General features: G+C 50.8%; 1 protein-coding gene across 3 annotated transcripts in view; it reads left to right on the top strand.

Annotated features, from left to right (window-relative positions):
* BANK1 (B cell scaffold protein with ankyrin repeats 1) overlaps positions 1-25743 on the top strand; it is a 1061267-nt gene that overhangs the window by 714673 nt on the left and 320851 nt on the right. For all 3 annotated transcript variants that reach the window (XM_075350716.1, XM_075350725.1, XM_075350707.1), the window contains exon 11: positions 22253-22501. In XM_075350716.1, the coding sequence (XP_075206831.1) occupies positions 22253-22501 (249 nt within the window). The remainder of the gene's footprint in view (positions 1-22252; positions 22502-25743) is intronic.

Below are 25743 nucleotides of genomic sequence, written 5' to 3'. Positions count from 1 at the left end.
TCTAGTGCTTTTTGAAGTGTGTTTTGGGTCATTGTCCTGCTGGAAGACCCATGACCTCTGAGGAAGACCCAGCTTTCTCATGCTGGGCCCTACATTATGCTGCAAAATTTGTTGGTAGTCTTCAGACATCATAATGCCATGCACACGGTCAAGCAGTCCAGTGCCAGAGGAAGCAAAGCAACCCCAAAACATCAAGGAACCTCCGCCATGTTTGACTGTAGGGACAGTGTTCTTTTCTTTGAATGCCTCTTGTTTTTTTCCTGTAAACTCTATGTTGATGGCTTTTCCCAAAAAGCTCTACTTTTGTCTTACCTGACCAGAGAACATTCTTCCAAAATGTTTTAGGCTTTCTCAGGTAAGTTTTGGCAAACTCCAGGCTGGCTTTTTTATGTCTCGGGGTAAGAAGTGGGGTCTTCCTAGGTATCCTACCTCATAGTCCCTTTTCATTCAGACGCCGACGGATAGTACGGGTTGACACTGTTGTACCCTTGGACTGCAGGGCAGCTTGAACTTGTTTGGATGTTAGTCGAGGTTCTTTATCCACCATCCGCACAATCTTGCATTGAAATCTCTGGTCAATTTTTCTTTTCCTTTCACATCTAGGGAGGTTAGCCACAGTGCTATGGGCTTTAAACTTCTTGATGACACTGCGCACCATAGACACAGGGACTTTCAGGTCTTTGGAGATGGACTTGTAGCCTTGAGATTGCTCATGCTTCCTCACAATTTGGATTCTCAAGGCCTCAGACAGTTCTTTGGTCTTCTTTCTTTTCTCCATGCTCAATGTGGTACACACAAGGACACAGGACAGGGGTTGAGTCAACTTTAATCCATGTCAACTGGCTGCAAGTGTGATTTAGTTATTGCCAACACCTGTTAGGTGCCACAGGTAAGTTACAGTTGCTGTTAATTACACAAGTTAGAGAAGTATCACATGATTTTTCAAACAGTGCCAATACTTTTGTCCACCCCCTTTTTTATGTTTGGTGTGGAAATATATACAATTTGGCTTTATGACATTTTTTTTTTTTCATTGAAGACAAATTAAATGAAGTTAATAAAACCAAAGAATTTGTGATTGCAATCATTTTCAAGAAGAAACTTAGTATTATCTGACAGAATTGCAGGGGTGCCAATACTTTTGGCCAGCACTGTATGTGTATTTTTTATTTCTTAATTCTTAATGGTGGAAAGGTTGGGCTATTTGAACGTTAATATATATTTTTTTATTTTTGCATTTTTCTTATTGAATTTGTTACTTCCCTTAGGGGACTTGAACATACCAGCATCTAATCACCCAAGAATTTGTGATTGCTATCATTTTCAAGAAGAAACTGAGTATTATCTGACAGAATTGCAGGGGTGCCAATATTTGCGATGTTTGTCTGGGTTTCCAGCCACAACTTAGACTCCGAAGCCTCTCATGAAAAAGGATAAAGGGGCGAGTCCCATAGTTAAAATCTTCATCTTTATTCAGCAAATTTTTAAAACATCATAATGGTTGAATTATAGTCTCAACATGTTTCAAGCAAGCATGCCCTTAGTTCTCAGTGACTAAGGGCATGCTTGCCTGAAATGTGTTGAGACTATAATTCAACCATCATGATGTTTTAAAAATTTGTTGAGTGGAGAACATGTAGTTTATTTTACTCATTTCAAAGCTATCCAGTTTTTCTTCAGGAAAACAACAATACCAAGGTACCTCGGTAGTGTGGTATTCCTGAAGACGTTGGATAGAATTTGCATATTTATTACTAAATACCCTGCCTAACCAGCCCTTTATTGTGTTTCACACCTAATCACATGTTTAAAAAAGTCTTTATAAACCCTGTATTCAATATGCTAGGCTATTGTCAAGTTGATGGGGAGTGATTTTCTACAGACTAGCCACCAATGTTATCATACCCCTATTAGTATCATCACCAGCTCTCTGCAAATCTCGTGCATACATGCGGCTTTCGTCACAATATCTGTCATGATTTACTCCTGGCTCAGCTGCAGATGAGCCTTTTTTTTAGTTTCACTTTTGATACAAGTCACATTAGGGGTTAATCCTTCCTGCCTTGTTCTGGAGGTCAGGCTACTTTATTAGGGCACTGTTTCTCTGGGACTACGCCAGTGATATTTATGGCTCTGCTGTGTTCTGCTCGTGAGTGACCTGTTGCCTGCCCTGCCCCCTCCTGACCGCCGTGTTCACCTGACCTGTTGTTAACCTTTTCTGTTCTCTGTTTCCATCTTGTCCGTGTCTCTCCCGCTGTCTCTCTTCAGCTCCCTGTTCGTTCCTTATCTGTTTACCTTGATTCTGTCTTGTCTTCCCATTCTCCCTCACTTCAGAGTTCTGATTTCCCAGCTACTGACTGTTTGCCTCCCTCTGACTACGTTTAGACTTTGCCCCTGTGTATTTACAAGACCTCATGTTGTGTGACACGGCTTTCTGACGATTCTACTACCATCTGGTGGGCTTGACTAGTATTACCTCTGCTAGGGAATTTTCTGCTCATATGTTTTCTCCACTCTAATGCCCCCTAGTGGTTTACCAGCTAACTACCTTCTCAAGTAGTTTCAGGAATCCTCTCTGTCCCACATTACTGCGCTGTACTGCTATTGTACATCTTAGAGTACAGTGTGACAATATCATTGTACCTGTGAAGCTGGATGTACAAGTCTCAGCTTCAGAATGGCGCACTGCATATGATCGAAAGTACAGAAGAAAGCTTTTTCACTTTTGGACCTGTTTGAAGCTGGACACGTACACTTGGTTTCAGAGACAGAATGATGTTATGGAGAAAGCTGCACACATGTGCGAGATTTTAAGACACCTGCCGATGATATTCACTCTTGCAAATCATGTTATCACACCCACAGGGGCATGATAACATGCTGAGAGGGCTGAAAGGTCTGGGGAAACTAACGCCCCATCGCCTAGTTAAAAGCCTAATTAGCATATTAAAAACAGGGTTCCTAAACACTTTTTTTAAAGGTGATTATTAGAAGTAAAAAAACTAAAGGGCTGAATAGGCAGAATATTTAGTTATAAATATACAAATGCTTGTTGGTTGGAGGCCATGGGGGGGACTGTCAAGATCCATTGAAGTTGATGGAAGCTCTGGATACTGTTTTTTTCCTTTTTGTTGTTTTGTAGCTTTTCACTTTGTCACTGGAGAAATGTATGGATGTTTTCTGGTCTCCCTATCAGAATACATAATTATTTTTACGGTATTATTTATTGAGTGTTAGTAGCCACTTGGTAGTGATGAAATCTCCGATCTGTAGTCATGGCTAGCAATTCAATTCCACTGAATGAGGAGGGCAAAGCAGGAGTTCCCCTTCTTCCATTAACTTTTTTGGAAATGTTGACTGAGTTTATGAAGAATCTGGCAACACACTATGCAGATCTACATGATTTTAATGTTGTGCCTCTTGCAGTTTAGTATTCATAAAAGTATAAAAATTTCAAATCACCCTGCTTTTACCCTATTCAAAATTAAGAATTAATAAAAATAAAACAATACGCTTTTCCCCCATTAAAAATTCAGAATTTAAAAATAGCAATACACATATTTAATATGGCTGCACTTGTAAACGTTTGATCTATCCAATAATCCAATAAATTAATCCAATCAGCAAACACTGCAACAAGAAAAAAATCAAAATACCAGAATTGCAATTTTTTTTTTTGGGTTACTGCAACAACACAAAAAAAAATTAATAACAGCTGATAAGAACATCATATCTACCCCAAAAATCTGTCAATAAAAACATTGGCTTGGAGCAGTAAAAACAAGGTCTCACACAGCTCTATAGCCAGAAAATGTAAAACATTATGGTTCTTGGAAAATTGCTTCCCAAGCAAAAGTAAAATTAAAAGTAAAAGTTTTTGTTTTTTTACAAATGCATTAATTTTTTTACTACTAAAATAATACAAAAACTATGCATGTTTAGTATTGCCATAATCATATTGACTTAAGCCTGCTTTACACACTGCAATTAATCGTGCTATCGCATTTGCGATCTCACCCGCCCCCATCGTTTGTGCGGCATGGGCAATTTGTTACCTGTGTCACACAATGCTGTAACCCCCCCCCCCCCGTCACACGTACTTACCTTCCAAACAACCTCGCTGTGGGCGGCGAACATCCACTTCCTGAAGGGGGAGGGACGTTCGGCGTCACAGCGACGTCACACAGCAGCCGCCCAATAGAAGCAGGTTTTTGCAACCTCATGTGAGAGCAGCATAATGTAAGCAAAGAGATCCTTAATCCAATTATATATCTCTTAGATTACTGGCTTACAATTTTTAGATTTAGCCATGTAGCAGAGCTGAGAGAGTTGTCCCACCCACACCAGGCTCTGTATTGAGATTGTACATTGACAGTAAGGTGCCAATCAGAGGAGGAGGCATGCTGGACTGCCGTGAAGGTGACATTGTGGTCCGAGCAATGATAAGTCCTGCTGCTTAACCTCTTCACGACCAATGACGGATATATCTGTCATGGATCATGTGAGGTTAATTCCCGCCCCCTGCCGTGGGCAGGTGCAGCGATCCGCGCACATATTAGCTGTTTTCAACAGCTGACATGTGTGCCTGCATGTTACGAGTGGAATCACTTCCACCCGCAACATTTAACCCCTTACGTCTCGTTGCCAAAGTCTGGCAGCGAGATGTGTTACGAGGGGGACCCGGGGAAGCGTACCAAGATGGTATAGAGACAGCTTCCGCCGGTCAAGGTCCACTGTGCGGTGTAGGGGACCGCTGCTATGGTTATTGAAGAGTGAGCGGGTTGCTGCTGACGATCGTCTGCTACGTCACAGACGATCTGTGTACACTGACCCGCCCTAACCCGTGAGGGTTATATGGCACGGGGTTCACAGCTCGGTGTACTTGTTGCACGAGGAAGCACAGCGGTGCCTGCGCATGTGTGCCCAGAGGAAAGTCACGGAAACGTGGCACGAGGGTAGCACAGCGGTGCCCATGCACGTGTGCCTCAAAAACCAGATGAGTCCAAAGGAGTACCGAGGAGCTCACCTAGGGCAGGAACACGGCCTGCAAACAAGGAACTGCCGGGGCAGCAAGGGCAGGAACACGGCCTGCAAACAAGGTACTGCCGGAGCAGTAAGGGCAAAGCCCACAAGTAGACAAAAATGCCTGTACAGCAGCGTAGCAGCATACTGCCAGTCATCCAACAATAGAGGATGGTCGCGCGCCGCCATATTGGCAGGAGGAGCTTTTAAGGAGGTGCAGCTCCACCCAAGGGCGGTCGCGAGGCGGAGATGACAGCCTTGGCCCAATCAGGGTCCATGACGTCCCAGCCAGTCAGGGTTCACCACATCACCAGCCTCGTCATCAAGCCGTATGACGTCAGTGGGCGACTCAGAACATGCCACGTAGTGCACATGCTCATCTTCCCGCCTCTGGGACATAGAAGCGGGATCCTCGGTTTCACAATGTGTAAGGATAACGAAAGTCTTGCTGCTTCCCTGAGCAGTTAAGCTCTGCACATTGTGTAGTCTCCCAGACCTTTGTTGCTGCTGAGCAGGAGGGCTTGTGGCAGGCAAGGAATGGGAGACTGCTTCATTCCTTGCAACAGGAGAACCACGAGGTGCAACACTCCTGCTGCCTCTCTTTGCAGGCATCTCCTGCATGTTGTGCAATCTCCCAGACCTTCAGCACTGCAGAGCAGGAGGGCTCGTGGCAAGCAAGGAAAGGGAGACCACATCATTGCTTGCAACAGGGGAGCCACAAAGTGTAACATTAGCCTGCCATCTAGGGCCCCCCTTCTGCCTGTGCTCAAAGACCGCTACCAAACCTGGGGCACGGATATGATCCTCCAATTCCCAGGATCTATGCTCCAGGCCATGACTGGCCCACTCCACGAGGTGGTACCTCCTGCCCCGTATGACCTTTGTCTACACAAGTTTCACTACCTCAGGGTTGTCGGACGAGGAGCTGGTTTGGGCCAGCAGAGACCCCAAGAATTTATTAAGTTGTATGGGTTTCAGAAGGGACACATGAAAGGTATTGGCTATAGCCCAGCGTGGAGGGACCTGGAGTTGGTATGCCACCGGGCTTACCTGCTCCAAGACTTTAAACAGCCCCAGGTACCTAGGGGCGAACTTTGCTGCCTGTACCCGTAGGTTGATATTTTTTAGAGGACAGCCACACTAGGTTTCCAGGGGTGAAAGAAGGTGCAGGGCGGCAGTGCTCATCAGCCACCGTCACCATCCGGTCTTTAGCCCTCTTAAGGGCCTCCTGGGTGTTATCCCAGATCTCTCGGGCCTCGGTTGCCCAATCCTCCACTCTAGGATCGGGTGACGTAATGGGCATCGAGATGAAGTGGTGGAGGTAAGTTACCTGGGTCTGATTGGTCCTCTCCACCAGTCCATTGGTCTCGGGATGGTATGCGGAGGAGATGTTAAGCTCTATCTGCAAGAGCTTACAGAGTTCTCTCCAGAAGCGAGACACGAACTGGAGACCCCGGTCGCTCACCACCTTGTCAGGCATGCCATACAGCCTAAATACATGCCGAATGAACAAGGTGGCAAGGGCACGTGATGTCGGGAGTCGTGGGAGAGGCACCAAGTGGACCATTTTAGAAAAGTGATCCGTGATGACCCACACGACCCTGCACCCTGCTGACTTGGGCAAATCTCCCAGGAAGTCCATCCCCACCACTTCCCAGGGATGATCCGGCACCGGCAGTGGGAGAAGAAGACCCGCAGGTCTCTGCCGGGATGGCTTATTCCATGCACACGACATACAGGCTCCCACATAGTCCTGTATGTCCTGGGCTAATCTTGGCCACCAATAATGCCTGGCCACTAGGTCTCTGGTCCTCTTGACCCCGAAGTGGCCCCTGACCTTGGAGGCATGGGCCTAGGATAACACCTTGTTCCGTAGCTCAGGAGGAACGAGGGTCTTGCCAGGTGGCACCTGGTCCAGAGAAGTGGGGGTGACCATCCTCAAGCTGTCCAGGGGTAATATAAGATGAGGCTCCTCCTCTTCTTCCTCCAGCACGACCATACAACGCGACAAGGCATTGGCCCGTACGTTCTTCTCACCGGCCAGGTGGCGGATAATAAAGCGGAACCGGGAGAAGAACAGAGACCAATGAGCCTGCCTTGGGTTCAGTCGTTGTGCTGTCTGGAGGTATGTGAGGTTTTTATGGTCGGAAAATACCTCAAATGGATGCTTCGCACCCTCCAGGAGATGCCGCCACTCCTGAAATGCTAATTTCATCGCCAGTAATTCCCTATCCCCTATGGAGCAGTTCCTCTTGGCCAGAGAGAAGGTCTTTGAGAAGAAGAAGCACGGATGCTTCCTTCCTCGTTCGTTTTTCTGGTACAGGACTGCACCTGCACCAACCGAAGAGGCGTCTACCTCCAGTAGAAAGGGTTTGGAGACGTCTGGACGATGAAGGATAGGAGCTCTGGAGAAGTGGGTTTTGAGAGTGTGAAAAGCCTCTACCTTCTCCCGTGTCCCCGCTTTGGGATTAGCGCCCTTGCGGGTAAGGGCAATAATGGTTGCTACCACCGTCGAAAAGTTAGGAATGAACTGGCAATAATAATTAATGAACCCCAAGAATCGCTGGATCGCCTTCAGCGAGCGGGGCTCAGGCCAGTTCATCACTGTCTCCAACTTCCCCGAATCCATTGCTAACCCCTGACTGGACACGATATATCCCAGGAACGGCAAGGGTTCACGTTCAAAAACACATTTCTCCAGCTTAGCATATAAAGAATGGGCGCGGAGCCTCTTGAGTACCCGGATGACATCCCTCCGATGGGTGGCAAGATCGGGGGAGAAAATGAGGATGTCATCCAGGTATGCAACCACAGAAAGATACAAATCCCGAAAAATGTCATTCACGAAGTCTTGGAACACAGCGGGGGCATTGCAGAGTCCGAATGGCATTACAAGATACTCATAGTGACCGTCCCTGGTGTTGAAGGCGGTCTTCGACTCATCGCCCTCTCGGACTCGCACTAGATTATCTGCCCCCCGTAGGTCCAGCTTTGTGAAGACCTTTGCCCCGCGGAATCGATAAAACAACTCCGTAATGAGGGGCAACGGGTATTTGTTCTTAATCGTAATTGTATTTATCCCCTGTAGTCTATACAGGGGCGCAGATCCCCTTCCTTTTTCTGCATGAAAAAGAACCCCGCACCGGCCGGTGATATAGACTTGCGAATGAACCCTTTTGCCAGGCTGTCCTGGATATATTTGGACATAGCCTCCATCTCTGGAGCAGAGAGTGGATACACTCTACCCCTAGAGGGCTCGGAGCCTGGCTTCAGGTCTATTCGGCAATCATATGGCCGGCGGTGGGGAAGAGTATCTGCGGCTCTCTTGGAGAAGATGTCCCTGTAAGCCTTATAAGGTGCCAGTAAATCCAGCCCCCATCTTTCCCCCGAGGACCCAACCAACCTAATGGTAGTGGGTGGTCCGGTGGTCACGAGATATTCCCTACAAGACCCTGCCCAGGATGAGATCTCCCCTGTTGCCCAGTTGAGTATAGGAGCATGCTGTCTCAACCAGGGGAGTCCCACTAGGATCTCATCCGTCCCCTCAGGAAGCACCAGGAAGGACACCTGCTCATGGTGTCCTAGTGGTACGTCCATCCTGAGAGGGATGGTGATCTGGGTAATGGGATCGACAAGTAGGGACCCGTTGACTACCCGGATCCTGATTGGCTTAGGCAACAGAATCAAGGGAACTGAGTACTGAGTTGCTAGGGAGGTCGAAATGAAATTGCCATCAGCGCCATAGTCCAAAGCAAGTCAGGGCAGAGAAGACAGTAGTGCCGAACTGCAACTGGGCGCTGATGGTCAACCTAGAGGGAGAGGCAGCGTCTAGAGTCCCCCTCTGATGGAAACTAGACGCTGTCTTTTCCTGATGGTTTAGGACATCGGGTAGCTATGTATCCCCTCTGCCCACAGGAAAAGCAGATGACAGAAGACCGAGGACCTGTGGTAGAGGAGGCTGCTTTGGACACCTCCATTGACTCCACAGAGTCGTCTACAGAGCTAGCTGGGAGACCTGTCCGGTGGAAGATAGGGGCCAGACGCTTTTTAGGCCGGGAAGACGTGGGTGCCGAAGAGACCTTGAGCCTCTGCTCAGCCTGGCGGATATCGATGCGAGAAGCAACTTGAATCAAGGACTCTAAGGTGCGAGGCACCTCACGCGTGGCCAGTGCGTCTTTGACGAACCCTGCCAGGCCCTCCCAGAACACAGGGACAAGGACCTTATCCGGCCAGTCCAGCTCTGCGGCGAGTGTCCTGAAGTGCACCGCAAAGTCCCCGACCGAAGCGGACTCTTGCTGAAGTCGTAGGAGTCGCAGCGCGGAGTCGTGGGTGACTTGAGGCCCGAGGAATACCATTCTCATGGCCTCAAGATAAGCTGCAAGGTTATTCACCACCCGATCTCCGCGCTCCAACAACGGCGTGGACCACTTCAGCGCTCTCCCTGTGAGCAGGGACTGGACGAAGGCTACCTTCGCCTTCTCAGTAGCATAATGAGTCGTGGACAGCTCCAAGTAGGTGGTGACCTGATTTATAAAACCACGGCACTCGGAGCTGTCCCCATTAAAGCGCTCTGGAACTGCAAGGCGAGGTGACCTTCCACCCAATACCAGAGCCTGAGTAGCCGCCTGGGTGGCGACTGTCGCCAGAGCAGCCTTATCGGAGGAGGACTGCTCCACTGCTGCCAGCCGTGACTCCAACTGCTGCACATAACGCAGCAACTGCTGCTGCTCTTCAGCCATAGCCAGACCTGTGTCGCGACCGTAATGTTACGAGGGGGACCCGGGGAAGCATGACAAGACAGTATAGAGACAGCTTCCGCCATTCAAGGTCCACTGTGCGGTGTAGGGGACCGCTGCTATGGTTATGGAAGAGTGAGCGGGTTGCTGCTGACGATCGTCTGCTACGTCACAGACGATCTGCGTACACTGACCCGCCCTAACCCGTGAGGGTTGTATGGCGTGGCGTTCACAGCTCGGTGTACTTGTTGCACGAGGAAGCACAGCGGTGCCCGCGCACGTGTGCCCGCGCACGTGTGCCCAGAGGAAAGTCACGGAAATGTGGCACGAGGGTAGCACAGCGGTGCCCACGCACGTGTGCCTCAAAAACCAGGTGAGTCTGAAGGAGTACCGAGGAGCTCACCTAGGGCAGGAACACGGCCTGCAAACAAGGAACTGCCGGAGCAGCAAGAGAATTGCCTACAAGTAGACAAAAATGCCTGTACAGTAGTGTAGCTGCACGCTGCGGGCGCGAGGCGGAGATGACAGCCTTGGCCCAATCAGGGTCCATGACGTCCCAGCCCGGCCAGTCAGGGTTCACCACATCACCAGCCTCGTTATCAAGCCGTGTGACGTCAGTGGGCGACTCAGAACATGCCACGTAGTGCACATGCTCATCTTCCCGCCTCTGGGACAAAGAAGCGGGATCCTCGGTTTCACAATGTGCAAACATAATGGAAGTCTTGCTGCTTCCCTGAGCAGTTAAGCTCTGCACATTGCGTAGTGTCTCAGACCTTTGCTGCTGCTGAGCAGGAGGGCTTGTGGCAGGCAAGGAATGGGAGACCACATCATTCCTTGCAACACTTGAGCCACAAGGTGTAACAGAGATGTATATGCGTGTGGCCATTACTTCCACTTACCGCCACCCCCACTGGAAGTCATGTCCGTGATGACGTGACTTTCGGTGGTTGCCATGGTAGAACAGGGTCATGTGATGATGCCTGTACCTAACATGAATCACTTCCTCTCAATGCCAGAGAGTAAAGCAGTGTATCTGCAGTTCTCGGCTCTGTAGCTGAGATCTGCAGATATGGCAGAGCGATTAGGTTGCTGATCGCTATAGCCCCCTAGGGGAACTAGTAAAATAAAAAACCTAAAAGTTTTCGCCCCATTGAAAATTAAAGGGTTAAAAAAATATATGTGTCGCCCTGGGCAAGCCAGGGGACACGGGTCACACCACCACCACACCCCACACTCCAGGTAGGCACATCAATGCTAACCAGAAATCCTTGTTGCCTTCCTCCAGGAGTCTGATGATGCACACCAGGGGGTAGGCCAGGCGGTTGGCTCCACCCACCGAGGAGCTCGCAACTCTGGAGGCGGGAAAACCAGGCAGATTAGCCCGGGTAGGGCTTGAGAGCAGATAGCTCAGGGAGGAGCAGGAGTGAGGAGCTAAGAGGGAGAGAGTAAACAAGAAGTGAAAGGAAGAAAAGTGGAAAAGCAGGAAAGCAAGAGTGGTGACAGAACAGAAAGAAAGCCTGAAGGGTCCAGCTTTGTGTAGGGCCAGATCAGCAAGGTCAGCGACGGCGGTGACTGTCTGAAGGGGGACCGTTTGGAAGTTCCTGGAAGGACCCCGTTGGCTGTGTGCCCGGAGGTCTGGAGCAGTGTTCCGAAGGACAGTCAGCACCAGGGCAGGGGCCTCTCGGACCCCGGCAAGGCTAGGAGTCGCCAAATTTGCCGAATCCGTCAGTGACGGGGACGCAGATCCCCCAACAACCAAGTCCCGATTGAAGGCAACAGCCCAACCCGTATTGGAGAGACACCGCCACCGCCACGGCACCAGTTTCTCAGGGCCAGCGCCTGCAGGCAAAGTGTAGAGCTCCTCCGGCCCAGATTGCAGTCGGGGAGCGGGTAACCGGAGGGAATCCACCGCTACCACAAGTCAAACAAAGGTGCAAGGAAGAGGGACATCACCGTCACCTACCGGGAGTGCAGGTGCAGCCGTCTGTGGGACCGTCCTACCAGCCGTTTGGTTTACCGTACAAACTGTGTCAGTGTCTCAGGCTGAGTGAGTACCACAGTGCCGCAAGGCACAACGCTGCCCCCGCGTCCCTGCGCCCACCAGGCCCCGCACCTCACAAACCTTCACCGGGCCCCGGGATCACCAACCCCTACCCACGGAGGGGCAACATAACAACTGGCTGCTCCGCATCACCATCCCCGGGATCCCCATATTGAGCAGCGGTGGTGAAATCACCACAACCGTGGGTGGCGTCACGAACTATAACAATCCCCACACCCAACCACAAAACCCCCCTTTCACTCACGGGCGAGGAGTGTCGCTCGAGAAACCCCGGGATCCGGCCCACAGCTCGAGCCACCACTGAGCAGCTGCCGGACCCGAGCAGAAGGGGTGAGCGCGGTGTGCTGACACCCTCCTCCCCGCCCGCGACAACTTGGCGTCACGAACAGGATCTTACCGCTCTGCCATCAGGTAGAGGTGCGCCTTGTTACCGCCGGAGGCATCCGGCAGGAAAATTTCAGAAGCCGCCATCTTTGGCGCGAAAAGTTCCCGCTCGAGCGTCTTCTCGAGCAGTAGAGGCGCGAAGGCCAAAACTCCGCCCCGAGAGAGGAGGGGCCGGAAAGAGCTAAGGGGGACGGAAACAAGATGGAGACGGAGCCGCTGCAGGAGCGGTGGTTGCAGCCGCAGCGGCACCCGCGGATGGGAATGGGCCTGCCCAGGTCCCGGCCGTACCGGCGGGAGGTGCCGCGGCCCCCGCGCTTGCTCAGGTCATGCCGTTTTCCTTGCCCTATGCGCCTGGAGCTGCCTGGCTACCGCAGTATGACGGGAAACCGGATGCCCTACAGGCCTTCCGGAAAAAGCTTAACCCGTTGCTAGAGCTGTACCCCCTGACTGATAAGCAACGTGCAGCGATAGTGCTAGGCCAGTTAACCGGTGCGGCGGAGCAGGAAGCGGAGACCTGGGCCGAGGGGGACCGGCTCTCTGTAGCCGCCATCTTCGAGAAGCTACAGACTGCCTTCGAGACCCGTACTAAAGCTGAGCTGAGGATGCAGTTTTACCAGTGCCGACAACGAGCTGGGGATAGCATTCGGGACTATGCTCTACGTCTGCAGACCGCCCTCCGCACGCTGAAGCGGGTGAACTCTATTAATGAGGCGGATAGCAACAAGATGTTAGTGGAGCAATTTGCGCAGGGGATGAGGTCCCCTGAGGATCGTAAACAACTCCGGCTGTGGGCCCTGGAACACCCTCATGTGGGCTTTGCTGTGTTAAAGGAGCGGGCTATCAAGGCACTACAGCCCCCAGCTGCTGAAGTTCTGGAATCCGTCCCGTGGCCCATCGAGACAGCTCCCGTTGTGGCGGCCCCAGCCAAACCAACCTCCTTAATACCTGCAGCCCCGAGCAGCCCAGTGGAAGAACTGGCGGCCCAGGTCCGTCGCATGGACGGAGACCTTGCCAAGATCCTTGCTGCGCTACAACCTCTGACCAGATCTCAGCCTACAGCGCAGATACAGCTTGCTGACAGTCCTGAAGATGGTCCCTGGATGCAGCGGAGAAGCGCTAACAACCCGCGGAGCAGACCCCCAATCTGCTACAAGTGCCGTAAGCCGGGCCATTATTACCGACAGTGCCCGTTAAACGAGCAACCCCTGGGGCCCCGGGCCAATCCTCAGGAGTAGAACACCGTGGCCCCCCGGACTGGCGAGACCGATATATCGGGGCCCGCCCTATCATCCCCGTGGCTGTGGACGGCATACCAGTGATGGCTCTCTTGGACACTGGATCACAGGTAACTACCATAAAGTACACGTTGTATCAGCAGTATTGGGCCACAGACGAGCTGGCGCCTCCAGACAATAGTATAAATTTGATTGCCGCTAATGGACTTCCATTGATCCAGGTGGGGTATAAACAAGTGGCTATGACAGTGGGGCAAGCTGAACTGCAACACCAGGGTATGATTGTGATCTTGAATGAACCCAGTGATCATAACCCGAAAATAGTGCTGGGAACCAATGTCATGGAACACTGCATGGCTGATGTGTTGAACCTATTGCAACAGCTAGCCGCCACAGCGGCGGGGAGCCGGCAGAGGGCTGTGCAGCGTGAGATCCGCGCCCTGATGTACCGCCAGCATGTAAGCTCAACAGGAGGGGAGATTGGTGGAGTGAGAGTGGTGGATGTTGCTCCATTGACTGTGCCCCCTAGGAGTGAGATGATGATCTGGTGTAGGGCAGCAGTAGGGCCTCAGGGGCGTGACTACCCTGCGATGATGGAGCCCATGCCCTCCGAGCACTGGCCCACTGTAGTGGCCGCCCGAGGGGTGGTAGATGTGAAGAAAGGGAGAGTGCCCATGAGAGTGTTGAACTGTGGGGAGGAAGAAGTCAGGCTCCCCCGGTATGCCACCATTGCCAAGCTGCTCACCCTGGACCCTCACACTATCCATGAAGCCAGTCCATCCACACTCCCACCTACCCCCAGCACTTCCCCACCCCAGGGGGACACAAAGGAGTGGCACCAACAGCTACATGTAGGCACTGATGATACTGTGGCGCCCCTGAGGCTTCCGTCGCCACAGGTCATTGCACCCCATCAGTGGTGTGATGCCCCATTCTGGGAGAGGAAGAGAGTGAACTCCGGTCCCCTGGTAAATCCGCACTACACCCATTGCTAGGGACACACAGGACCAGGGAAAGTGGCAGGCAACCCTCCCATGCTGCATGCTGAGAGGGGCTGTAAGACCCATCCCTGCTTCCATAGGGTGGTAGCTTAGCAACTGGGGAGGTGGGAGGAGCCATCTGAGAGTAGATAGAGAAGGGAAGGTCAAGTTTAGTTAGTTCCCTCAGGGAGTGAGAGAGTAAGGAGTGAGCATGTAGTTGGAGGAGAAGAACGAGAGCAAGGAGGGAGGAGGAGGCCTGCTGGAGGCAGGCAAAGAAAAGGAGAAAGTAAAGGACGAAAGGGTCGCAGGGCCGCGGGTAGTCCTGTAGGTACCACGAGCAGTCCTTGTTGGGTACCGAAGCCGAGGGCCCAGAGGCGCTACGAGTAGTTGCAGGCTGCGGTGGCCTGGTCCACATTGACATCGGTGGAGTGATTAGCTGCGACAGGGGACGGTCCCTAGAGACTGGAGGAGTGAAAAGACAATCTCCAAACAGTAAAAACCGAGGCCCAGGGACGTTGCAAGCTCCCAGGGCCAGAACCCATAGCAGACCTTCAGAACAGGGGTAATCAGCCGACAGGTGACCCCCCAGCCTGGAGGCTGTAGTGGAGGCCAAGCCAGGTCCATCTCAACTAAGGCAAGGCTAGTGAAGACAGCAGAGAAGGAGACACTAAGAGAAGGGTACCGGCTTTCACACTCTGAATCACCCAGAAGACGGAGGTCCCTGACAGAGGTCCCAGCAGTCCAAGGGTCCTGCTGCCCTGACAAGAACTGTGAGTAAAAGAACTTGAACTGCACCCTTGGAGTTGCCTCTGTTATTTCAGCTGCATAGACACTCACAAGCACCAACTGTGCCCCTGGCATTGCTCCACCTGTGGGGAGCAGTACTACCATTGCTGCCATAACATCATCCCGGAGGCCTCACACAGCAGCGGCGGCTTAGTAGCCGCATACCACAGGTGGCGTCACGAACACAAACATTAAAGTCATCAGCCACATATTCTACTGACACCCACCAGGGCCACGGAGCCGGGCCCAGCCACCACTGACTACCACCGGACTAGTCCGGCCCGGCACCGGGTGTCCCATAGCCCTGGGGTGGGCGAGTCAATACCCCTACACATCACAGGGCCGGGGTACACAGGGTGGTGCAGGAGTACGAACAGGTTTTCAGTAAGCACTCCCTAGACTTTGGGCAGATCAAGGGGGTCCAACACCACATTCCCACAGGTGAACATCCCCCTATCAAAGAGAGGTATAGACCTATTCCCCCTGCACATTACCAGTGTGCCAAAGATATGTTGAGGAATATGAAGGAGGCATTGGTTATTCGGGACAGCTGTAGTCCCTGGGCCGCTCCGTTGGTACTGGTCAAGAAGAAGGATGGTACCATGCGGATGTGTGTGGACTACCGGAAGATCAACCAGATAACCCATAAAGATGCCTATCCCTTACCTCGTATTGAAGAGTCTTTGGCTGCACTGAGAACTGCAAACTACTTCTCGACCCTTGACCTCACCAACGGATACTGGCAAGTGGCCGTGGCCCCCGAGGACCGGGAGAAGACCGCCTTCACCACCCCGATGGGGCTCTGCGAATTCAATAGCATGCCGTTTGGGCTGTGCAATGCCCCCGGGACCTTCCAACGGTTGATGGAGTGCTGTCTGGGACATTTAAACTTCGAGATCGTCCTGCTGTATTTGGATGATGTGATTGTTTATTCCCAGACGTATGAAGCCCATCTGGAGCACCTGGCCGAGGTGTTCGCGTCCCTTGCCAAGTACGGGATGAAGTTGAAGCCCTCAAAATGCCACCTGCTGAAACCCAGGGTTCAGTATCTAGGGCATGTGGTGAGTGCGGATGGTGTCGCCCCCGACCCTGAGAAGATTACTGCCATCCAGAGCTGGCCGAGACCAACTACAGTGAGGGAAGTAAGGCAGTTTCTGGGTCTGGTGGGGTACTATCGGCGCTTTATAAAGGGGTACACGAAGATGGCTGCCCCCATGCAAGATCTCCTCGTGGGACAGACCAAAGGTGGTAGACCCATTGGAGCCCCACTGTCGTGGGAGGACAAACATGAGGAGTCCTTTTGCCAGTTGAAGGCGGCCTTGACCGGAGAAGAGGTCCTGGCGTACCCTGACTATGGGCGCCCGTTCATCCTCCACACGGACGCCAGTAACGTGGGGCTAGGAGCGGTCCTATCCCAGGTCCAGGATGGAAAGGAGAAGGTGATTGCCTACGCTAGCCGAAAACTCCGGCCGACTGAAAGGAACCCCGAGAATTATAGCTCCTTCAAGCTCGAGCTATTGGCGTTGGTATGGGCTATCACGGAGTGGTTCCGCCACTACTTGGCGGCAGCAACCTTCACCGCGTTTACGGACAACAATCTGCTGACCCACCTAAACACGGCCAAGTTGGGCGCGCTGGAGCAGCGGTGGGTAGCCCGGCTAGTCAACTATGATTTCACCATAAAGTACCGAGCTGGTCGTGTCAACATAAATGCTGATGCACTCTCCCGGATGCCCCATTTGTCAGAAGAGGGGTGCGAGGATGACGACCTCGAGGAGATCGAGTTGCCTGCGTTTCACCAGCCGCCTACTGAGAGGGTGCAAGTATGCCAGCAGAGGGTAGATCTGGACCCGCGGCCCAGTCAAGAGTGGCAGGATGCCCAGGACCAAGCGCCGGCTGTCCGCCTTGTCAAGACTCTGGTGGAACAAGGTGCTATGGGGGTAGACCCTGCCGCTCCAGCCAAAGCCCAACGCTTGTGGAAAGAACGAAAACGGCTTTACCTGCACCAAGGGAGGCTGTACCGTGAGCTGATCAACCCGAAGACCCATGAGAAAATATGTCAGTTGATCGTTCCTCAAGCTGAGGTCGCTACTGTCCTGCGGGCATACCATGATGGTGCTGGCCACTTCGGGTGGAAGAAGCTGGAGATGCTGTTGAGGGAGCGGTTCTATTGGAGTGGGATGCGTGAATCGGTGGAAGCCTGGTGTCGAGAGTGTGGTCCTTGTACACTGAGGAGAAAGGACGAGACTAGCCAGAGGGCACCGTTACATCCCATAGTCACCCATCAGCCGCTGGAGCTGGTCGCCCTGGACCATGTCAAGCTCACCCCTAGCCGAAGTGGGTACACCTACGCATTGACCATGGTAGACCACTACTCAAGATTTATGGTGGTAGTCCCCGTTAAGGACCTAACTGGTCGAACCGCTGCTCGAGCGTTCCAGGCTTATTTCTGCCGACCCCATGGGTACCCCGAGAAGGTGCTGACTGACCAAGGCCCGGCTTTTGAAGCAGAGGTGTTTCACGAATTCTGCCAGTTGTACGGCTGCAAGAAGATCCGGACCACTCCGTACCACGCCCAAACCAACGGCATGTGCGAGAAAATGAACCACTTGGTCCTGGGGCTTCTCAAGACGCTACCGCTGGAAGAACGGAACATGTGGCCGGAAAAGCTACCTGACTTGGTCGACATGTACAATAATATCCCGTCTAGCTCGACGAAGTGCACCCCAGCGTATCTGATGAGGGCTCGGCCTGGCCGCCTGCCGGTGGATCTGGAGATGGGGTTGGAAGCCCCGGAAGCACTTCCTTCAACGGCGGAGTGGGAAAGTCAAAGGAGGGCACAGTACCGGCAAATCCAGGAGTATGTGGAGAAAAACCTCAGTCGAAGTCGAGAGCAGCAGGAGCACCGGTTCAATCAGAAGGCGCCCGCAGGTCCTTTCCAGCCAGGAGATGTGGTGCTGAAACGGAAGAGAAAAGCCCACAAGCTGGATGATCAGTGGGAGCAAGTCCCTTACGTCATACAACCCACAGAATGGGGAGATGGGAAGACCTACCAGATCAGTCGTGACCAAGGGGGCACCCTAGCCACAGTTTCTCGGGACCATCTAAAAAAATGCCCCCCAGCGTTAAAGACAGAGGCTGAAGTACCGGTTCCTCCACCAGTGGAGAAAGCAGCAGAGGTAATCCACACTGTAATGGGTGACTTCCCAGCAAACTGGCCTACACAGAACGGCGCGGTGATTCTTCCAGTGATACTGTTCCCACAACCCGTGGATGAAGAAGTAGTGGAAGCGGTTAACCGTGAGCCAGAACCAGTGCCAGTGCCCAGGGATGAACCTGTACCCAGCCCCCCTACGCCTCCGCCTGCCCCACACTGTAGCAGGGAGGAGGAACCGATTGTTCCCTCTACCCCACTGTCTAGCACCACTGACACCGGGCCCCGAAGGTTCACCCGTTCCAACCTAGGTAGACCCCCACTTAGGTACAGGGAGACCGTTCTATGAGTAAAAGGGGTCCGCAAATGTGAAAGAGTGTTGTTGTTTGTTTGAAAAGTTGAAAATGATAAGAAAATGAAAATTACCGAAAAGTTACCTGATTTGCTTTTGTGATTGAACTGGCAGGAGCCGGCACCGTTGTCCCCGTGGGGACTGTTTAAGTTTTGCATGGGAACTATCCATGGACAAGCCCGTGAACTTGCAGGGCAACCACAAACGTTAAGTGGCTTGTAAATATGTTGGTTACCGTTACCGTTTCCGCAATACCGTCTCCGGAGAGGCAGGTTGGAGGGAGGGCCCTGAGCAGAGCAGGCCAGGGCCCAGCCACCAAAGGAACCGGTGGCCACCCTCTGGAGGGGAAGGACAGATCCCGCTCGGGTAACTTGTGCTGGACTGTGGGTCAAGGGGTGCTGCCTGGGTTTTAGGGGCAGCATCAGGGCCAGGTTGCTTGGGTGGGAGAGAGCGGAAACCGTGACCGTAAACCGTTGCAACGTTTAAGTAAATGTGCCTCCCGTCTTGGGAAGAGTTTTGATTAAAAATGTTATTTATGTTTTCTTAACCTTGTTACCCCTTTTTACAGAAAAATAAAACCGGTGTAGGACGGCAGCCCGCGGACGGTCTGCATTTTGCTAAGGGGGAATGTGTCGCCCTGGGCAAGCCAGGGGACACGGGTCACACCACCACCACACCCCACACTCCAGGTAGGCACATCAATGCTAACCAGAAATCCTTGTTGCCTTCCTCCAGGAGTCTGATGATGCACACCAGGGGGTGGGCCAGGCGGTTGGCTCCGCCCACCGAGGAGCTCGCAACTCTGGAGGCGGGAAAACCAGGCAGATTAGCCCGGGTAGGGCTTGAGAGCAGATAGCTCAGGGAGGAGCAGGAGTGAGGAGCTAAGAGAGAGAGAGAGTAAACAAGAAGTGAAAGGAAGAAAAGTGGAAAAGGAGGAAAGCAAGAGTGGTGACAGAACAGAAAGAAAGCCTGAAGGGTCCAGCTTTGTGTAGGGCCAGATCAGCAAGGTCAGCGACGGCGGTGACTGTCTGAAGGGGGACCGTTTGGAAGTTCCTGGAAGGACCCCGTTGGCTGTGTGCCCGGAGGTCTGGAGCAGTGTTCCGAAGGACAGTCAGCACCAGGGCAGGGGCCTCTCGGACCCCGGCAAAGCTAGGAGTCACCAAATTTGCCGAATCCGTCAGTGACGGGGACGCAGATCCCCCAACAACCAAGTCCCGATTGAAGGCAACAGCCCAACCCGTATTTGAGAGACACCGCCACCGCCACGGCACCAGTTTCTCAGGGCCAGCGCCTGCGGGCAAAGTGTAGAGCTCCTCCGGCCCAGATTGCAGTCGGGGAGCGGGTAACCGGAGGGAATCCACCGCTACCACAAGTCAAACAAAGGTGCAAGGAAGAGGGACATCACCGTCACCTACCGGGAGTGCAGGTGCAGCCGTCTGTGGGACCGTCCTACCAGCCGTTTGGTTTACCGTACAAACTGTGTCCGTGTCTCAGGCTGAGTGAGTACCACAGTGCCGCAAGGCACAACGCTGCCCCCGCGTCCCTGCGCCCACCAGGCCCCGCACCTCACAAACCTTCACCGGGCCCCGGGATCACCAACCCCTACCCACGGAGGGGCAACATAACAACTGGCTGCTCCGCATCACCATCCCCGGGATCCCCATATTGAGCAGCGGTGGTGAAATCATCACAACCGTGGGTGGCGTCACGAACTATAACAATCCCCACACCCAACCACAAAACCCCCCTTTCACTCACGGGTGAGGAGTGTCGCTCGAGAAACCCCGGGATCCGGCCCACAGCTCGAGCCACCACTGAGCAGCTGCCGAACCCGAGCAGAAGGGGTGAGCGCGGTGTGCTGACACCCTCCTCCCCGCCCGCGACATATACAAATATTTGGTATCACTGCAGTCAGAAACGCCTGATCTATCAAACTGTAAAATCAATTAATCTCATCAGTAAACGGCGTAGCAGCAAAAAAATTCCAAACACCAAAATCAGGTATTTTGGTCGCCGCAAGTTTTGCGCAAAATGCAATAATAGGCGATCAAAACATAGAATCTGCGCAAACATGGTACCATTAGAAACGTGAGCTCGAGACACAAAAAATAAGCCATCACTGAGCTATAGATCCCAAAAAATGAGAACGCTATGGGTTTCGGAAAATGGTTCAAAACGTGTGCCACTTTTATTGGACAAACCTGTGATTTTTTTTAACCCCTTAGATACAAGTAAACTTATACATGTTTGGTGTCGACCTCAGGTATCACAATGACACATCAGTTTTACCATATAGTGAACAAAGTGAATAAAATATCCCAAAAACTATTGTGCGATCACACTTGTTTTGCGGTTTTCCACACTTGGAATTTTTTTTCTGTTTTCCAGTACACTAGATGGTAAAACATATGGTTTCATTTAAAAGTACAACTCGTCCCGCAATAAACAAGCCCTTATATGGCAAGATTTATAGAAAAATAAAAAAGTTAAGTCTCTCAGAAGAAGGGGCGCAAAAAAAAAATGCCCTGGGGCTGAAGGGGTTAAACACATACCAAATAAACAACAGATCGGACCTTGACAAGACAGGCATCCCTGAATTCTCTGAGTTAACCCTTGTGACATGCTGTCTTTAACTTGCATAGCAAAAACCTGCTGACAAATTCTCCATAAAGGGCTCATATGCTTTTAATTTCCCTGCAAAATGAGAATACAATTAAAATATAATTAACAAAGATCACAAGTAAGTATTTTGTTATATATCTATGCAAAAAATATACCTAAATATATATTTTTCAAGAGTATTTAACTGTGTTAGGCCCGTTTCACACGTCAGTGAAAAACACAGACGTTTTTCACTGGCGTGTAAAACACGCACATGTCCCTGCGTGTGCCGAAAATCACGGCACACGTGGGTTGTCTAAGTGCAATCTGGGCTCCGTTCTCCGTGGCCCGTGATTGCACTTAGAGATTCACTCACCTGCGCCCGCTCCCGCTGTCCATGGTGCTGATCGCTCCCGCGACGCAGCATCCGGCCGGCCGTGACCCCCGCAGCAGCTGCTTCCGGGTTGGCTGTGTCGCGCATAATGAATATGCGCGACAGTAATCAGCCGGCACAGAAGGAGCAAGGAGAACGGGCTGCAGAGGACATCGATGGACGCCAGGTGAGTTAAAATGTTTATTATTTTAAAAGCACGTTTTTTTCTGGCACGTGTTTCACGGACCACACCACTGCGTGGTCCGTGGAACATCAGTGATGCCAGAAAAAAATGGACATGTCTCCGTGCGGCAATCACGGACACGCGGGTACGCTGCACGGAGACACGTGCAGTGACAAATCACTGACGTGTGAGCAGACCCATTCATTATAATGGGTCTGCGTATGTCAGTGATTCTGGTACGTTTAAAAAAAAGCACAAACGTCCCAGAATCACTGACGTGTGAAAGGGGCCTTAGAGTGCTTTTTCTGTTTCATTTAACTGAATGTGATGATAACATTGCCAATATTCAGTTGTATAAAAATGTACCCTATTTATTGTTACAGAAGAAAGAACAGATGACAATGAACACGAGTCTTATGGTGAACTGGAATACTCAGATGAAGGGAAGGATCATGACCATAATGAAGAGCCATTGATTGTTGCTTCCACGGAAGACGATATGTACATAGTATTTAAACCCAGTGTTAAAAATAAACTAAAGGAGCAAAGTCCTTTTACTTCTCATGACCCACCACCCACGGAGTCAGCATCAATATCCACACTGGAATGCAGAGCATCGTCCAGTGCTCAAGGTAACAGCAACATGCTCGCTTTATTGTAATCTTTAATATAATTTAGAATTTGTAGAAATGGATTTTTAAAATATTTCATTGGTAAAACATGCGTGCTAGGCACAATAGTATACAAAATACTTAAAGATACTGTGTTACATAGTTCTATATTTAAAGGAGTTGTCCGACATAAACTCAAAAATTTTTGTTAAGCTAATCTGTGCTGTATTGTCATATAAAACACCCCTACATTGTTATTTCTTGTTTTCTAACTTTTGTTCCTCTTGAATTATGATTTTATTCTCTGCAGCTCTTTGTTTACATTCAGCTCCAGCAAACTGACTTCTTCCTGTGCTGAACCTCCCAGTCACAGCTTCAGTGTCCAGCCCCGCCCCCTGCCTGCCCCCTGCACACACACATTCATGTCAGTATTCTGCCCAGCACTGACCTGTTATCACTAAAGCATTGCAAATAACAGCCCCACATCGGGTTCTGCACTCCCACCACATCGGCTCTGCACACCACACACACATAGGGCTCTGCACCGCACACACACATCGGGCTCTGCACTCCCCACCACATCAGGCTCTACACACCACACACACATATGGCTCTGCACCGCACACACACATAGGGCTCTGCACCCCACACACACATAGGGCTCTGCACCCCACACACACATAGGGCTCTGCACACCACACATACATCGGACTCTGCACCGCACACACACATCGGGCTCTGCACACCACACACACATCGGGCTCTGCACACCACACATACATCGGGCTCTGCACACCACACACACATCAGGCTCTGCACACCACACACACATAGGGCTCTGTACACCATACGCACATAGGGCTCTGCACACCACACACACATAGGGCTCTGCACACTACACACACATAGGGCTCTGCAACCCCCCCAATGTGCTGCACTGACCCTCCTACCCCCATAGGGACCACATGTAGGGAATACATACTTACCCCTCCTCGGTCCCCGACGCTCCTGCACGTTTGTCCGCTGTCCGGTCTGGACATATCAGCACATTAGTGATGTCACTGCTGTCCTGAACTGTCCTGACAAAGACAGCGGGACAGTGATGAGAAGCAGCGCTCCCTCTCATCAGTGCTTTCAAATATATCAGCATCTGTGATCTGTGATGCCAGTATATTTGAATGTGCGATCCTGAGCAGGGGGCCCGGTGCTAGCGGTGACACCATGGGCAGCCGCCGCCAGGCCCCTCCCCTCAGCTCATTTGTCCCACAGCAGTGCCGGGGGAGGTTGCAGGGAGAGTACGGGTGCGGGGGAATGTGTGGGAGGGTGCGGAGAAGGGGGGTGGGGACTCACACACTGTATCTGCCCAGCGGGGCGGCAACAAGCTGTTCACAGATTTGCATGTCAACATGGTCCTGCCCATGTTGACATGAAATGACCGGAAGCAGCAAAATTGCGGCAGGAGCGGTCACATGACCGCTCTGAGCCGGGGGAGAGGGGCTGACAGCAGGGCAGGTAAGTGGTCACTATCTACTTACCTGCCCCAATGTAGCCCAATAGGGTAATAATAAAAAAAAGGCAAAATAAGCCAGATAACCCCTTTAAGTTTATTTATGTATAGACCCAATAACCAGTTAAAATAGTTTGGAACAATTTTGTGTATATACTGTACATATTCCAAACAGGCAAAAGTGCTGCAAAGTAAGAAAGATACAGTATAAATATTTTATCTTTGTCAAATATCAAAATGGAAAGTGAATAAACAAATTACAAAATGTAAATCAAATCAATATTTCGTGTTGTCTCCCTTAACCTTCAAAGCAACATTTAAGTTGTTAAAAGGCATGGCCTGCCCCTTTTTTGTATAACTCTTTCACATGTAAAGTACTATACGATGGTAAACCTTGAGGGGTTTAAAATGAAAAGGGACACACGCGGCACCCCTCTAAATGTAGTGGTTCAAAAGCATAAAAAATAATTAAGAAATGTGCATAAATTGCACTCACCTTGTTTCAAGTTAGGTCAAACCCAAAGATCCCTTTAGGATCAATCTCCACAATCTCTGTGCTGATCTGCTGCTCACTAGGATTTGATGCACTGTGAAATCACCTCCACAGGAAACTGGTAAATTGAAGTGCTTGAAAAATCCTTCAAATACAAAAATTGTGGCGCTGATCCCCAAATGTATTATATCAGAAGAATTTTTATTCGGCTACTATAAAATATTACATAAAATATTACAACGCGTTTCGGCTAAAAATCTTTTAAAAAAAAGATAGCCCTCACGAGGTCTGAGAGATCAACTGTCAAGTTATTTTACCTGAAGAAGGCTATCTTTTTTTTTAAGATTTTTAGCCGACACGCGTTGTAAGATTTTATGTAATATTTTATAGTAGCCGAATAAAAATTCTTCTGATACAATACATTTGGGGATCAGCACCCTGTTTTTTGGATTTGAAGGATTTTTCAAGCACTTCAATGTAAAGTACTATGAAATAATTAGCTCTATAATAATTAATAATAATAATACTAATAATAATAATGGCCACCTTTATGGTCATTTTTTTTACTTAAATTCATGTATTTTAAGCAAAATTTACAATTAAGTTTCATTTCAAATTTTGCACTGTTTTGCTTCTACAGGCTCTATGTTTCTTTGCATATTCCATTTTAATGTAGTTTGTAGCCATAATAAATCAGCTGAGAGGAGCTGAGAAAAAAACAGATAAAAGAGTTACAAACTTTCCACACAAACTAAACAGCACTTGTGTCAATAAAAGGCTGCTGGTGAAGGAGCATGTGACCAGACCTTCCATCAGCCTCCTCCAATTGATAAAGCCATCTAGTCATGTCCCCAAACTCTATTGACCTGCTGATATGGACTTAATCTGAAGATTAATCATGTTACAAAGCTTCCCCGCTGCTGCACTGTAAGCCCAGCTACCAGGAGGAAATTAACTTTATTCCTCCTGGCAGACGTCTTCAAGTCATAAAAGCCTGCCCAGCATGCCTCCTATCACCGCACAGTACATAGTAAATTGCTGTAGCCATGACCTGGCACTGACTGACAACTAGTTCAGCACTGATACACTGTTTAGCTAACTGTCAGTCAGTGTTGGTTTGCATTTACAGCCCCAGCTCACTTTACTGAGGAGTGACTGAAGGCCCACTGGACACACCTCTATGTTTGAAAGCCAGAAGCTTGAAGGAGGAATAATAAGCTGTCTATTTGTGCATGCAAGTCATAGAAGGTTGATGACAATGAT

Source organism: Anomaloglossus baeobatrachus, chromosome 1 (assembly GCF_048569485.1).
Source record: "Anomaloglossus baeobatrachus isolate aAnoBae1 chromosome 1, aAnoBae1.hap1, whole genome shotgun sequence".
Classification (NCBI taxonomy): domain Eukaryota; kingdom Metazoa; phylum Chordata; class Amphibia; order Anura; family Aromobatidae; genus Anomaloglossus; species Anomaloglossus baeobatrachus.
This window is presented reverse-complemented; position numbering and strand designations above follow the sequence as displayed.